Below are 13,972 nucleotides of genomic sequence, written 5' to 3' on the forward strand. Positions count from 1 at the left end.
CACACACAACAAACCAAGTATAAATTAGCTTGCAGTCCTTAAAGACACAGTGGTAAATGGGAGCACTCCTGCCTGCCTCTTATCACACACGTCCTCCATTAAAGCCTCCTTAGCGGCCCGTTCATCAGCCCAACCCTTGGCAAGAGCTTTAAAGGGGATGGACCAAGTTCACCATAAAAGCTCACTAAATAAATTCTTCAACTCTGCCATTGCTTACTCGCGTGAGTCCAAACAATCATTCTTTTTTTTATTTTTTTTTTTTTTTATAATATGCATGTTTTTACAGTTCACAGCTGTGCCATTAGAGGTTAATGGAGCAGTGAAAGCAACCTGCCAATGGAAGTGTAGCGTTCTTAAAACACAGCCAGCACCTTCCTCGGTAGCCGTGCAAGGAAAATAAGCAGCTACATAGAAAAGTGCGGCTTCGTCGGCTGAAACCACTTTAAATTCATCATCTGTCGCCTGAGTGGCTGACAGGCTGTCGCTGAGACGGAGGCAGAGGCTGCTGACCCCGAACACAACAGCTCCGTTTGGTCCCCCCCCCCCGCTCTAAAAACATTTTCAGGATTCTTACCACACATAAGTGTTTTGTACAATCTTTGCTCCTTGTTTTAATGAACATTCCAAGTGGATATTGTTTATGTCAGTGGCGTCTCAGCTGTGAAAGGAGTTGGTGACGATAAAGTTCTCAAGGCGAATAACACAGTGCGCCAATCAGAATCGCCGACACCTTCAGGAATGTTTTATAATAAAATATTTATTTCCTCATCAACGTACATACAAGTCCATGCTGGGTCTTCAAAATAACACGTGAAACAAACATACATACATGATTCTGTGTATCCGCTCTCTTGACAAGTGTGTAAAACCAGTCAGACACTCCGGTCAGGATTTTCTCGGGTCCATCGTTGATCAGAACCACGTGAAGCAGGATCAGGCCAGACTGACGATACCGGAGACAAGGACACATAATAATATTGACAATGTTATGACTAGCAAGTGATCAGAGGCGCCTTCTCAACCGGCCATCACTGAGAACTGAAGGCCATCACTGATCCCTTCATCACGACAGCAGGCCGATCAGTCGGAGCATCCCTGACATTCATTGTGCTATTCTCCTGAAAACCATGACCTGTGAGAAAGACTCAAGGTTGGAATGAAATAAACTTTCCAAAGTTTCCTGTGACATTCCAGGTTGATGTTGCCAAAAGAAAATGCTCGCCGACAGAAAAAGTATTTGCAGCATTTCAGCAAACATTTTTATTTTTTTTTAAAAAGAAGAGGAAATCAAGGTGCTCCCTTCAACACATTTTTCTAAGAGATGTGATGTTCCCAAAAAATAAATACAGAGAGTTGAGACAGACAGCGCTGGTTTCATATTCAATAAAAACAGGAAAGGAGATCCTGTCGCTAACACGTACCCAAAACAAAACGACAATCTCCAGTTGCAATGTGTTGGACAGACAAAGTAACGACTGCAAAATAACAACACAAGAAAAAAAAAAAAACTCTAATAAAACATTCAAAATATTAGTAAAAAAATATTTATAACTATTTAACAAATCAGTGTATTTCTTGTTTGAACTGAGGGATGGATTGTACCAAGTGACTGCAAGCTGAGCCTCCAAACCAAAACAATAAGAGCAAAATACGGCCCGATTGTCTGGACTCTGTTCTGGAGTGTAAAATCTCTGCAAGGCAAAGTGTTAATAGTGCACGTGCCACCACAGTCAGTCAGAACCCCACTGTGTGTTCACGGGATGGACATGAAATAAAACATTCACTTCATTGGACATCCACAGATTCCACCTCCTCCACAGGCTTAGAACCAAATGTGTAAACTGGTAGCGTGATCCAGCAGTTTCTGTTCCCGCCTGCACCGGAGCGTCTGCAACCAGGGTCATGGAAGAGCACGGGCCCGCTGTCCCGGTCCTCCTTCCCGCTGGACGGACCTGATGCTCTGCTCCAATCTCTTGGTAAACAGGTGGCTGGTTCTCCCACAGTAGCTGTTTGTGGTTTTCTGCAGCGAGGCTTCCAGCGGCTGCAGCAGCGAGGCCTCCAGGTCCTCTCCAAACTGGTACTGCAGCGGGGGGGGCAGAGGAGCGACAGTGTGTAGCTGGTTGCACTGTCAGTGTCTTAGAAATGAGCTTTATACAATATTACACTCATTAGATAGCAGGGATAAAGAAATGCTTTCTTCTTTTAGTGTCAGACGCCACAGCGCCCTCTGTCTGTGTTGTTGTCCTGCTGCCTGCTCATTGGCTGGGCATGTGAGGTTGTTTATTTGAATCTAAATCACTGTTCTCCTCGCCGCTTTCAGAACCATCACTCCCCCCTCCTGCTAACACAGCAACAGCAAACCGTGGCGAAGGGACGCTATCGCCATCGACGCTAACGACAGCGCAGCCGGCGAAGAGTAGCAGCCCAAGTTGCACCTAACTGATAAACAACCGGCCATTGACAGGAAAAGCTTCCTACTTCATCGGTTGACTTCGTCCAAAAAGCAGTGACGGTCCTGTTATGTCTTTGTTTCCTCGGTGGAGGCTCAGTGCTGCCCACTAGAGGCGGACGAGGACGTGCAGGGAGACGCTTCATCGGCAAAAAAACATCACGACAACCGCGCAACCCCCCCCCCCCCCCCCAACCCCCCTCCGCCACCTGAACAGCACCTTCTCCACGTTTAAAAAACAGGAGTGGAATTTATTAATAACTTGGGCTTGTTTGTTTTCCACGCTTGCCGCTCTGCTTCACGAGCTGCGTTCTGCTCACATGGATTAAGTGGCACATTTGTCACTGTCAGTTTAACGCGGCGCCGCTCAGCGGGTGATTCATATCCGTCAGACGTGCCCGTTTCTATGATGCATGTCCATTAGAGAAATTACACAGGGATCCTGCTCATGCAGTGTGATAGTGTTGGAGATCTTCCATCTTCAGGTCAAAGTCTCAAACAGTTCGGGCCTTTGAGGAGATGTGTGTGTGTGTGTGTGTGTGTGTGTTGGGGGGAGGGGGTGCAATCTCCATCATAGCGATCCCTGCCCAACCATCCTAAAGCGCTGTATTAAAACAGCCTGTTGTGCTGAGATTGGTACATGCTGCATACAAAGGAGTTGATCCTTCAACCTTCAACGTGTTCAGTAACTGAGACAAAGCGACTGCGTCCCCATCTGACTTCACTTTGGCCGAGTCTCAGATCCCTTAGCGGACGCTTCCTTTACGACTCTTGGTACGCCGCCGCAGCAGGTGATAAAGCATCATTAACAGCCTCCTATCCGTCTTTATGGTGCGGCGCGCCGCCGCCAGCGTTGTCCACACAAGCCGTCAACGATGTCTCAAACTACAATCAGCACTAAAACTTTTACGGCTCGTCGGTGGATTCGGCCAGGTTACGGCCGTGCCTTTTACTGCCGGCCGTCGTTCCGGCTGAGCGAAGCCTGGCGCGGAGGCGGCGCTGACTGAGGAGCTCTGGGTGGGATGGAAAGGAGACTTTGCTCCACAGCCTGCAGGCTGCTGGCTGCTGGCTGCAGGCTGCTGGCTGACCTTCTGGAGGGGAGAAGGAGGCCACAACACAACAGGAAGCAGCGGTAAAAGCTCTGACCAGGCTATTCTCTCCCACTGGCTGACTGTGCTCTATGATCTACTACACACTCACTTCCTCCAGGTGCAAACCTCACGGATGCCTGGAAACTAATAAAGTGGCTACTGACTCATTGTTTCATTTGGAGTTCTGGTCGCCTTCCTGTGGTCTCCAACCAGTCTTCCTACTCTGACCTCTGACCCCTCCACACAACTGCCGCTCACTGGGGATAATTCTCTGCTAATCCTGGAGATGGCTGCGATGTGGAGAAGATCCTGGCAGGTCAGCAGCAGTTTGTGAGACGCTCAGACCTGCAGCTCCTTTTCAACGTCGTCAAATTGTCTTCGCCACGTCTTCATGCGTTAATACATCAAATGTCTGCCATGTGATTGGCTAACGGCCATGTTTAACAAGCGACTCAACACTGTCGCTAATAAAGAGGCCGGTGAGTTTATGCTGGACGTGCATTCCTCCAAGAAACACGATGGCAGAGGCCGACCTGTGTGCGTTGACTTGAATTCTGTTGGCGTGTCCATGCTGTCAGGGAGACTGATGGAGCCACAAGGGCCGAGCGCCCCATAATGAAGCCGGCTCGTTTACCTAATGGCTGAGAACACCGACCGCACTGATAGCAGCCGGGGCCGAGCCCCACGGCTGTAATGGATGGAGACGGCTAATGAAGCCTCCGGCACGGCGGCCGACTCGATGAGAGCGGATCGAAAGGAGAGCAGCCGGCCCGAGAGACGTCGTGATCTGCTCGCTCACTCGTGACAGACGTGCAGCGATGGTGAAAAGCTGAAACACTCCGGGGGTGAAATTGGACAGATGTCATACTTTTTTTTTTTTTTTTTTTTTTTAATAAACCAGAGTTCTGTCTTCATGCTCAGGTGCAAAGTTATGCAACGGCGAGACTCGAAAAGGCGTCGAACCAGGTCGAGAGCGTTTCAATAACGGCGCTCAGATCTCTCAAATAAGACGTAAGAGGCAGACGGAATCTGACAGCTGTTGCAACAAAGTGAAATCAGGCAGACACATGAGCTCCAGAGGAAGAAAGATGAAGGATGAGGAAAGTGCTTCTCTTTCTTTTCCCTTTGTGTCAACAGATCCATTAAAATAAGAAAGACCAACAAAGAAGAAGTACTTGACACAAGTGAAGTATTTCTATACCAGTTTCACACCCTTTTGCTTTTCCAATGCCACCAAAAAGCTATCATGAGAACAGCGAGCACAATAAATGTCTTCACACAACTTCAGACTCACCAACCTAGCATCCATTATTGTGCAATAGTAAATAATCAATTAAGTCCCAAATTCAGTCTTGCACTAATATCTCAGATACAGTGTTTGACCAGTACCCTAACATTGATTACATCCTTGCATGTGAGTAAAGTCTGCAGAAGCTGGAAATACATCTTTCCATATAAACGTGCAACAGCACTTTTGTTTTATTATTATTTAAAACCATGTCCAACCTATCCAAACGTATTTGTCTCTTTAACTCTTGAATGCTTTTTGTTCAACAACAGACACCTTAAGTTGTATGAAGACGCCAATGTTGCAACATGAAAGCTGTGGAATTTAGTTGCAGTTTTCAGGCAGCAGTTTCAGTCATTCAGGTAATTAAGTGACGGTTGACGGAAGCATCCACAATGAAAAAGCAATGGCCCAGAGAGCCTGTTGATGACATCATGACAGGTAAATGGTCTGCTGACTAAACGGCAACGATTCCTTAAATATGTTCCGCAGACAAACAAAGTTATTCAGTGTTACGTCTTGCATTTGTTTTTTTTTCAGGCAACTGTGTGTCGTGTTGCACTGAATCAAACCTTGTCAGAAGAAATACTGTCACAGCCACTGAGAGACTTTTGCGCGAGCCACGCTGATAACCAATACGCTCTTGGGCCAGGCTTTGTATATCTGAATTTTTTTTACCAACTCTACCTTCTGGATGGCCTCGTAGACGGCTCGAAAAGCTGGCTGCTTGTGATCGTGGAAAACTCCTCTGTTACCATGGAGAACGAAGACACCGGTTTGCTCCGCCTCTTTACAGTTGCTGCCATAGATGCAGTGGTCTGGACGGTAGTTCCACTGGCAGGGGAACACATACAGGCTCTCTGGAACACAACAACGAGCGAAGCTGAGTCGAGATGAATGACACGCACACATTTGGGCTGATGGATTAGAACTAGGTTACTCAGATTATTAGCTAATAGCTCCGGTACATTATCACTACCAAACAGCACCAGTGTGAATGTGGCTGCACGTGCCTGGATTGTGGTAAAATATGATGTTAAGAAGGTCCTGGTCCCCCCATGTAATATTCAGTTTGTACTTCTGGAGGAGTGGCAACAGGATTTCCTCCCAGCGCAGTCCAGCTGCAGTCATGTCATTCTGGACGGAAACAAGCGCATTACTGCATTAATACCTTGAAACACAAAGAATCCTTCAAGTTTATCCCTTCGTACTTGTGAGAATTTAAAAGAATGACAACAGCGACCTCAGCTGGTTGGTATTGGAAGTGCACTTACACTCTTGTACTGAGCGCTTTTAAATGTCGACCAATTACTTTAACACTCTCTCTTTTTTTTTTCTTCCACTTAGTACATGTGAAGAAACTGCCACACCATACCTGAAAATATTTTTCCCTGAGCCGCGTCATGTTCATGAGCATGACCCCTGAGTTGACCCCAGTTTTGCCGTAGTACGGGTGGCGTGCAAAACGGTTGTACCAGCCGATGCGTGGCTCCTCGTGTTCAGGTGCCATTGCAGCCAGGTGGGTGGAGTTGAAGTGAGAGAGGAGGTTCCAGATCTCCTCTACCGGCTGCAGGAAAATGATGTCTGTGTCGACGTAGAGCAAAGAGTCCACCTCCTTCAGGATCAGCTGGGCAGAGGGTCACAACGCACACCGTGGTCAGAACACACTGGCAATGATTGAAAGTGTACTGTGGCGTGCCATGGAGAAACCAGAGTTGACCAACCGGCAGGAAGAGTCTCTGGGAGGCACACGGCTTGAAGAGCTTCTTCCACTCCTTTGCATTGTCCTTGGGGAAAGTGATGGGATAGATGGTGAAGTTGAATTTCATCTGAACCATCTTGGGCCAGGACCTCAGCTGCAAGACAAGTCGCATAGAGGAAAAAGAAATACATTACCGTCACACTTTAAAAAAAACAAAACAATTTTGACGTCATGTGTTCTCATGTGAATGCCTTCCAGTCAAATGTCAAAATGAAAAAACACACAAAATACACAAGCACGTCAAATCTGCCGTGCTTCTGGGCAGCACACTCACAGCATCTCTGAAACTGTGCTGTAGATCGTCTTCAGCAAAGATGTGGAAGTTGAGCGGCTTGTTACTGAGAAGAACAGCCGACTTCAACATGGTGAGAGTCTCTTCAAGCCGAGGGCCGCAGGCCACCACAGCCAGGTGGCTTCCACCGTCACTGCACCCCCCCTCTGCTGCACCTGACCTCGCTCTAGGAAGCAAGAAAAAAACAAATTAGCCGTCAAGCCGCACTGATACTCAGGGAACAGCATGATTGATGATGACAAGGCGAGGTTAGCGGTCTGGAACTCAGTGCCGTAGGTTTGGAACTGTTATAAAAGTGTAGAGGAAATGTGTAACCGAAAACCATGCATTGCAGGCACACATTTATTGTAGATTACTTGGGAAAATTTGGAAAAGCATAAACATAAAAGATTAAGACAATTTAATTCATATGCCAGTACACATGTGAGGAAGTTAAGTCAGCACAGTGTTAATGCAGCGGGACAAATTTCCAAAAAGCCACAACAAGGTTTTACTGCCGGGCGGAAAATATCTTTTGGACAAGAAATGTCATAAATGAAATCCCGCTATTTCTGAGGAAAATTACATCGTAAGTCAGACACTGAAAAGCACAATTAGGTGTCAGAATGCAAATTTAAAGGAAAATATAGGTCAGAAATAAAGTGAATGTCTTTTGTCTGAAGTGTGGATCTAGTGGGGGGGAGAAAGAAGGGATGAAGGAGGAGAAAGTCATCAAGCAAAGTCCACTTATTCTCTGAGAACAGCTTTATCTTTACATACAGAGGCACAGAAATTAATCATACCTACGAGGCGATTCCAAAAAGCACTTCTCTCCGCAAACATCAGCAGGCTGTCTCCAATATGGACTCCAGTAAGAAACTGACACTGATTTACACCTGACAGAATAAAAACATGACCTTTGGGAACCTCAACGTTTAATGGATCCGTTGAACAACAATGCTACATGTTACGGGATTAAAGGGCTAAATTTGATGCGAACTACACGAGGTTAGTAGCTTGTCAAAAAGTCAATACACACTTGTATTGTCGCGACGTAAAAGTCCAAAACAAAATCGCTAATCGGATTGAGCTAACTAGTTTGAAACTAAGGGGGAGTTTTGGAGATTTGCATGGATTTTTCCCCAAAATGCATGCATCCGTTTAACAAATACTGTTTGCTAAATGCATCTCAAACACGACCGAACCACTAGTTGACCAGTGGAGAAGCACAAATTACTAAGAAATTAGCAACGCTTCATCTTATTTTCTATCGACGTTAGCATTAGCAAGCTAATTAACTTTCCAGCGACAAGACGTTTACCTTGGTTCAACGCCCTTGCACACACCAACACTTGTGTTACCTAGCTAAATTACAGGCAAATAAAAGGGCGAACCAGGGGGAAAGGCAGGGTGACAGATTAAACCAGCAACGTCAACTATACCTGTCGCGGCCTGCGAGTCCAGGCTGTTTCCTGAGAACGCTGCCGGTGTCATGACCGCTCCTGTCGGGTATCCCTCGTCCGTTCACCCCCCAGTCTTCTGTGGAGGCCAACTGGCTGTACACGTACAGCAGCGAGAGGAAAGTGAAGAAAATGCACAGGAGAAATGCGTGGAGATAGCATCGCATCTTGCGTTTCAGGCTTCATGTGCTGGACATTTCTGCTGACATCTACTGTACCAGCGGGTCGGAGAGTGAACATAGAAGGAAGAAGGAGCTTCTTTTTTTGACAACATTTGAAACCTGTCGCTCCACCTCCGCCTTAAAGTGATACAAGGTAAATTGAACTCATTACTACCCCCCACTGGCTAAGAACCGCAAATCCGCGTTACCGGTGTCGTTAAAGGTCACCTATTATACTAATTTTTTGGGCGTTTGTATTTGATGTCTGGCCCCTCCAGAGCAGCAACACACGATTGTCCGCGCTCAAAGCTTTTTAGATTTGCGTGTCTCGTGGCTCGTTTCCTCATATTTACTGCATCCCGCGAAAACGCTCTGTTTCGCTTCACTCCACCCCCAGCCTTGCCTGTGCACGGAGCTTGGCCATGAAAGGAGCTCCGGCACACAACTACGTAATTGCGTGCACAGTGTTGAAAAAATCTCCGTGAACTGAGCGTTTAGAACCATGCCCAACAATTTGCAGGGCTCACGTCCAAACGCATGAACCTCATTTATTTGACGATTTTCGATCGTTTGACGATAGGGTTCAACATTGTAACAGTTTTTAAAGCTCAGAAAAGTGGAAAAGCATCATAAGTGCCCTTTAAGTGACATCAAAACTTGGACAACACAACATTTTTTGATGCTCAAAACCAGCAAAACCGAGGTTATTGTTGTCGGCCCAAAGGAGTTTAGAGAGAAAATTTCCAATGGTCACATTAGCTAAAACAATACCACTTTTGCCTCGAATGACACTGTAAGAAACCTTGGAGTCATTTTTAGACCAGGGCTTCACATTCAACTCCCATATTCAGAACGTAGGGAGGACAGCTTCTTTTTTTTTTCCATTTAAGAAATATTGCTAAAATTAGAAATTTCTTCTCTTTCAAAGATGCAGAAAAAAAAATCATTCATGCTTTTGTTACTTCTAGCCTAGATTACTGTAATTCCATATTATCAGGATGCCCAAAATCTTCTCTTAGGATATTACAATTGACAAACAATGCCGCTGCACATCTGCTAACTGGAACTAGGAGGAGGCAGCACATTACACCAGTCTTAGCATCTTTACATTGGCTTCCAGTAGATACAGAATTGAATTTAAGATCTTGCTGATAACTTATGAAGCTCTTCACTCTCAGGCTCCTTCATACATTGAAGAACTTATTGAACCTTATCATCCTCTGAGAGCCCTTCGCTCTGAGGATGCAGGACTTTTGGTAGCTCGTAAAGTCTCTAAAATTAGATCGGGGGGGGTAGGAGTTTTAGCTTTTCGGCTCCTTTACTTTGGAACCGTCTCCCGGCCTCGGTACGGGGCGGCGGACCTTTTTTTTTTTTTTTTTTTTTAATATTTCAAAAATCAACCTTACAAAAGATTCTTTTGAATTTTTGTTTCTTATTGTCAAAGTGTTCTGCAATTTTTCCAACATTTTTTTTTTGTTGAGAGAAACAATGCTGGAGCTGCAATTAGACGGTAGACACGTGTTTACAGAAATCAAAACAAGAATAAGACCTACGGAATTTATGTTTATTATGTTCGATATGTATGCATTGGGTGCTGACCTGTCCCGTCAGTCAATTTTTAAAAGTCAATGTGGCCCCTGAGCCAAAACGTTTGCCCACCCCTGCTCTGGAGTCTGGATCTGCTCTAGGTTTCTTCCCACAGGGGAGTTTTTCCTGGCCACTGTCGCACTTTGCTTGCTCTGGGGGCCCAGTTGGTTCTTTTTCTCTGATTGTACAAAGCACTTTGAGACGCCTTTGGATGTGATTTGGCGCTGTACAAATAAAAGTTGATTGATTGATTGATTGAAGAAAAAGATGTTAATATTTGCATCTATTGTTGGTTTAAATGAAAAGATAAAGTCTTCCCATTGAGACAAATAGCCAAACAAAAGCTGCAAGACAGCAATTTCCTGTGACCATTTGGTCCGTGGTTCATATTAATAGCTAAAGTAATGCTTTGTCAATAGCTCCAGACCAGCTGCCACAGTGCCTTTTTCTGTCCTCTCCGAGAAAAATCTGAATCAAATGCAATTTCATTACTATAAACACCTCATGGTCATGGATGAAATGGTGTTAGTGAAAGAAACCAGTTGGAGACCTGTATTAATTTATCCACCCATCTATTTTGTATAACTGCTTGTCCTGCACTCAGGTTCACAAGGGTTTTTTTGGAGTCTATCCCAGTTGTCATTGGGCAACAACAGGCAGGGTACACCCTGGACAAGTCACCAGTATATTGCAAGGCCACCTAGAAAGACAAAACAACCAATCACAGTAACACTCACCGTAACGGCCAATTTGGAGTTCCCAATTCACCTCACGTGCATGTTTTTGGACCATGGGAGAAACCCGGAGAACCTCTAACGAACCAAGAGAAACGGGGAGAACATGCCAACGCCACACTGAGGCCACAGGCCCAGGATCAAGCCCATAACATTCTCGCTTGAAGGCGACGGTGCTAACCACTGCATCACCAATGCACTTAAATACAGTTCAATTCAATATATGTAAACATGGTAACATTTAATCATGTAAACGCACGTGTGTCATTTATAAAGCAATGCTGTTTGTAACAGCCACGTTGTTTATAAGCCAAGACACCAAACTGTCTTTGTGCAATAACAAAACATTATGCAAAGTATTTACAACTTCTTTTATTGGGTATTATTTAACAATATAAATCCACCCATACAATACATCACGCTCCCCTCTACAAAGCAAAGGAGAAGAACAGTTAGAACAGCTGCTCAATATTTTTCTAATCAAATGTATGAGAGTAAAACGATTAATGCAACTCGCTGGAACGAAATAAGAGAGGCCAGTATCAGTGTTAGGATGAACTGGTAATGGTTGGGAAATAAAGAAGGGGTTGGGGGGGTGGTCATCGCGAACAAAGTATGCCATTAAGTGCAAATAATGATGAAAATTTAACAATTTTAATTTTAAATACAACTCTGAGATGAATACTTCATATTTTAACGCAATGAACCTGTGCAGAGTTGGTAACATTGAGTCACAAAACACGTGGCTCCGCATCACTGACACCCAGGTCTTATTGATTTAATGCTACAGTTCCTCTGTCCGTTCAGTGATTGGTGTCGCTGCGTGGAGCGCGCAGTGTTGGTCCTGACTCCTGGACTCTCTGGCATCTCGGGGAGGTAGTCGAAAGAAGTAACTTCAGGGTGGAAGACAATGCTTTTAACATCGGCGGGTATAGTATTTTTAACAATGTGCATGTTGTAGTTTAATCTCTGGCTGAGGCTGCAGACAGTGCGGGAGAAAAGCAGCTGTGCAGGAATTGGAAAAGTCCTCCCCGAGTGACATCCCTGGAGCCCTTTATTCAGTGTTATCAGAGCTCGAACTTTGGCTGTGTTGGTCTGCTGAGGCAGCACTTGTGGGAGTAGACATGGGTCTGACCTTCTCCTTAAAGTCTGTGATTATTACAGTCAGGTCTCCCACCGTCACCTCTAGATGCTGGGCGCTGCTCCTGTCAATGTTTTTTAATCTGGGCCTAGACATAAAAAAAAAGAAAAAAAAAAAGGTTCAGCTGTAAAGGATTTTAAAGAGGTATTGACACATGCCCTTGTTACAATTAACACTTTAAATCAATCCAAAGACATTTCAGGTATAAAACATAAGTCATAAACTGAAAAACACCTTTGGTATCTCACTGTTAACAAATGCATAAAAGACAAATAAAAAAAACAAACAAACATTTTATTACCTTATTTTTTTATTGCTTTTCCTTTTCAGTGTTGGTTCTTTGTCGCCTCTGTCCTTCTCTGATTTATCTTTCTTGTCCTTTTTGGAGTGGGAGGGAGGAGCAAACTGCTGATTTACCTGCTGTGCCACCAGCTGAGAAACTGGCCGTGGTTTTCTGCAAGACACACCAACCACGGAAGTCAGTGGAACTGGACTGACATTTAAATGTGGTAAAAGTACAGAAGTAGGCGTTAAAGGGGAATTTCAAACGCTCTTGTGATTAACCCAGAAGCAGAAATGTTGTTCATATCTCCTTTATGTGTAACCTTTAAGAAGGAAATTAACAGAGACCAATATGACTAATACTAGTACATTCACTTACAGAGTATTGGTTTCACAGTAACGTTCCAATTGTTACATTATTACCTTAAAACATTACCGCTCTTATTTCCTGGCTCTCGCTAAACTCAACTTCAACACAACTAATTTGATAACCTATTTAAGTAACAGCGTGGACCAAATCTGACTACTGTCATGTCAATGGCATATCTTGGAACAGTCTAGCATACGTGGGTGGATGAACGCCTACGGTTTACTTTGTATTAATCCAGAAAGGTCAACTCTTTAAAGTCACAATCATGACTTTTTATTCAAATAAATACAGATGATTTACTTAATTTCGTCCCAGGCTGTGCATTTCAGGACCGGGATCCCACGCGGGAGTGGCACACCAATGAGTTTCTTACCTGGTCGACGTTCCCTTCCTGACGTCACACATGAGGCACTTAAACGCCTCAGCGCTGTTCTTGAACGTGCACACGCTGCAGTCCCAGTATCCGTCCTCGGAAGACGGCTTGGACGTGCGCTTCGGCCTTCACGTGCGCGCGCGCGCGGACACACACACACACACACACACACACACACACACACACACACACACACACACACACAAGCCGTGAGTGGAAAAGTTTAGTTTCCTTCTGCGTTAATTACAACGACACAACGAAAAAGGGGATAACAACGCCACTCTTGGTGGTGTTTCCGGTTCGGCGTCTGACGTTAAGCTTTCAGTTTGCGCAAGTACTTGACCCGTGTTGAAGCAGCCAGCCGCCATGAACTGCAACACAAGAGAGCTCCATCCATTGACCGAGCTCTTCGCTGGTCAAACGGCCACATAAAGTCCTCGCTATACGACACAGGCGACAACTTTACCTTGTGGGGCTCCTCTTGTCTCCCATCGTACAAACTTTGACTCCGTGAGGCTGAAAATGGTCAATGTTACAGGTGAAAAGAGCGCATTTAGCCGCCGCGCTCAGCTGTACCAGGCGAGGAAACTCCGGGCGAGGGGGGGCGGGGGTCACGTGGTGTGAGTGCAGCCAATCAGCGCGCACGGGATCACAACAGCACAACAAAACGTGACTGAACGTTGCGGGAGAAATTCTGGCTGTATGTGCAGCTTCTACAAGTTCTTGTGTTAAAAAAGAAGATAAAAATGTGCGTCTGTACGTCTTCTATACCTCTTGCGGAACATGCAAATGCGATCATGTGTTTTTTTTCTCTTGCTTTTGCGATCACGTTCAGTAATTATATTGATATATTTCTTGCGATAAATAACAAAATAAAATAAAATAAATGTTAAGAAATAAAAAATATCTCATTCCGTCCGACAAAATGACTTAATTTTGTATTCACAATAAATACGTTGGTAAAGCAAAAGAAAACGTTTATGATGTTTACAAAACAATGGAA

General features: G+C 44.9%; 2 protein-coding genes across 2 annotated transcripts; both read right to left on the reverse strand.

Annotated features, from left to right (window-relative positions):
- Nucleotides 1-1,865: 1,865 nt before the first annotated feature.
- LOC142903795 (glucoside xylosyltransferase 1-like) lies at nt 1,866-8,499 on the reverse strand. The gene is made up of 8 exons (XM_076049623.1): nt 8,299-8,499; nt 7,665-7,788; nt 6,865-7,048; nt 6,553-6,684; nt 6,204-6,455; nt 5,842-5,965; nt 5,516-5,688; nt 1,866-2,080 (listed from the first exon to the last, which is right to left on the reverse strand). The coding sequence occupies exons 1-8, from the start codon at nt 8,486-8,488 to the stop codon at nt 1,901-1,903; spliced, it is 1,359 nt and encodes a 452-aa protein (XP_075905738.1). The 5' UTR covers nt 8,489-8,499; the 3' UTR covers nt 1,866-1,900.
- A 2,661-nt stretch (nt 8,500-11,160) lies between these two features.
- Nucleotides 11,161-13,595, reverse strand: LOC142903802 (YY1-associated factor 2-like). Its single transcript, XM_076049638.1, has 4 exons — nt 13,436-13,595; nt 12,970-13,095; nt 12,246-12,398; nt 11,161-12,032 (listed from the first exon to the last, which is right to left on the reverse strand). Exons 1-4 carry the CDS (start codon nt 13,459-13,461, stop codon nt 11,858-11,860), a joined length of 480 nt encoding a protein of 159 aa, XP_075905753.1. The 5' UTR covers nt 13,462-13,595; the 3' UTR covers nt 11,161-11,857.
- Nucleotides 13,596-13,972: the final 377 nt, after the last annotated feature.

Source organism: Nelusetta ayraudi, unplaced genomic scaffold (assembly GCF_046127955.1).
Source record: "Nelusetta ayraudi isolate G7.1 ecotype Tasmania unplaced genomic scaffold, CSIRO-AGI_Nayr_v1 ptg000119l, whole genome shotgun sequence".
Classification (NCBI taxonomy): Eukaryota; Metazoa; Chordata; class Actinopteri; order Tetraodontiformes; family Monacanthidae; genus Nelusetta; species Nelusetta ayraudi.

What these genes read in the sequence shown, in the direction of transcription:
- LOC142903795 (XM_076049623.1), bottom strand. Translation starts at nt 8,488, where the DNA reads ATGCGATGCTATCTCCACGCATTTCTCCTGTGCATTTTCTTCACTTTC. An exon ending in TCAGGGAAAAATATTTTCAG is followed by an intron (nt 5,966 to 6,203) that starts GTATGGTGTGGC and finishes GTTTCCGTCCAG; the next exon opens with AATGACATGACTGCAGCTGG. An exon ending in TCTACGAGGCCATCCAGAAG is followed by an intron (nt 2,081 to 5,515) that starts GTAGAGTTGGTA and finishes CCCCCGCTGCAG; the next exon opens with TACCAGTTTGGAGAGGACCT.
- LOC142903802 (XM_076049638.1), bottom strand. Translation starts at nt 13,461, where the DNA reads ATGGGAGACAAGAGGAGCCCCACAAG. An exon ending in GACAAGAGGAGCCCCACAAG is followed by an intron (nt 13,096 to 13,435) that starts GTAAAGTTGTCG and finishes GCGCACGTGAAG; the next exon opens with GCCGAAGCGCACGTCCAAGC. An exon ending in AAAAGCAATAAAAAAATAAG is followed by an intron (nt 12,033 to 12,245) that starts GTAATAAAATGT and finishes TTTTATGTCTAG; the next exon opens with GCCCAGATTAAAAAACATTG.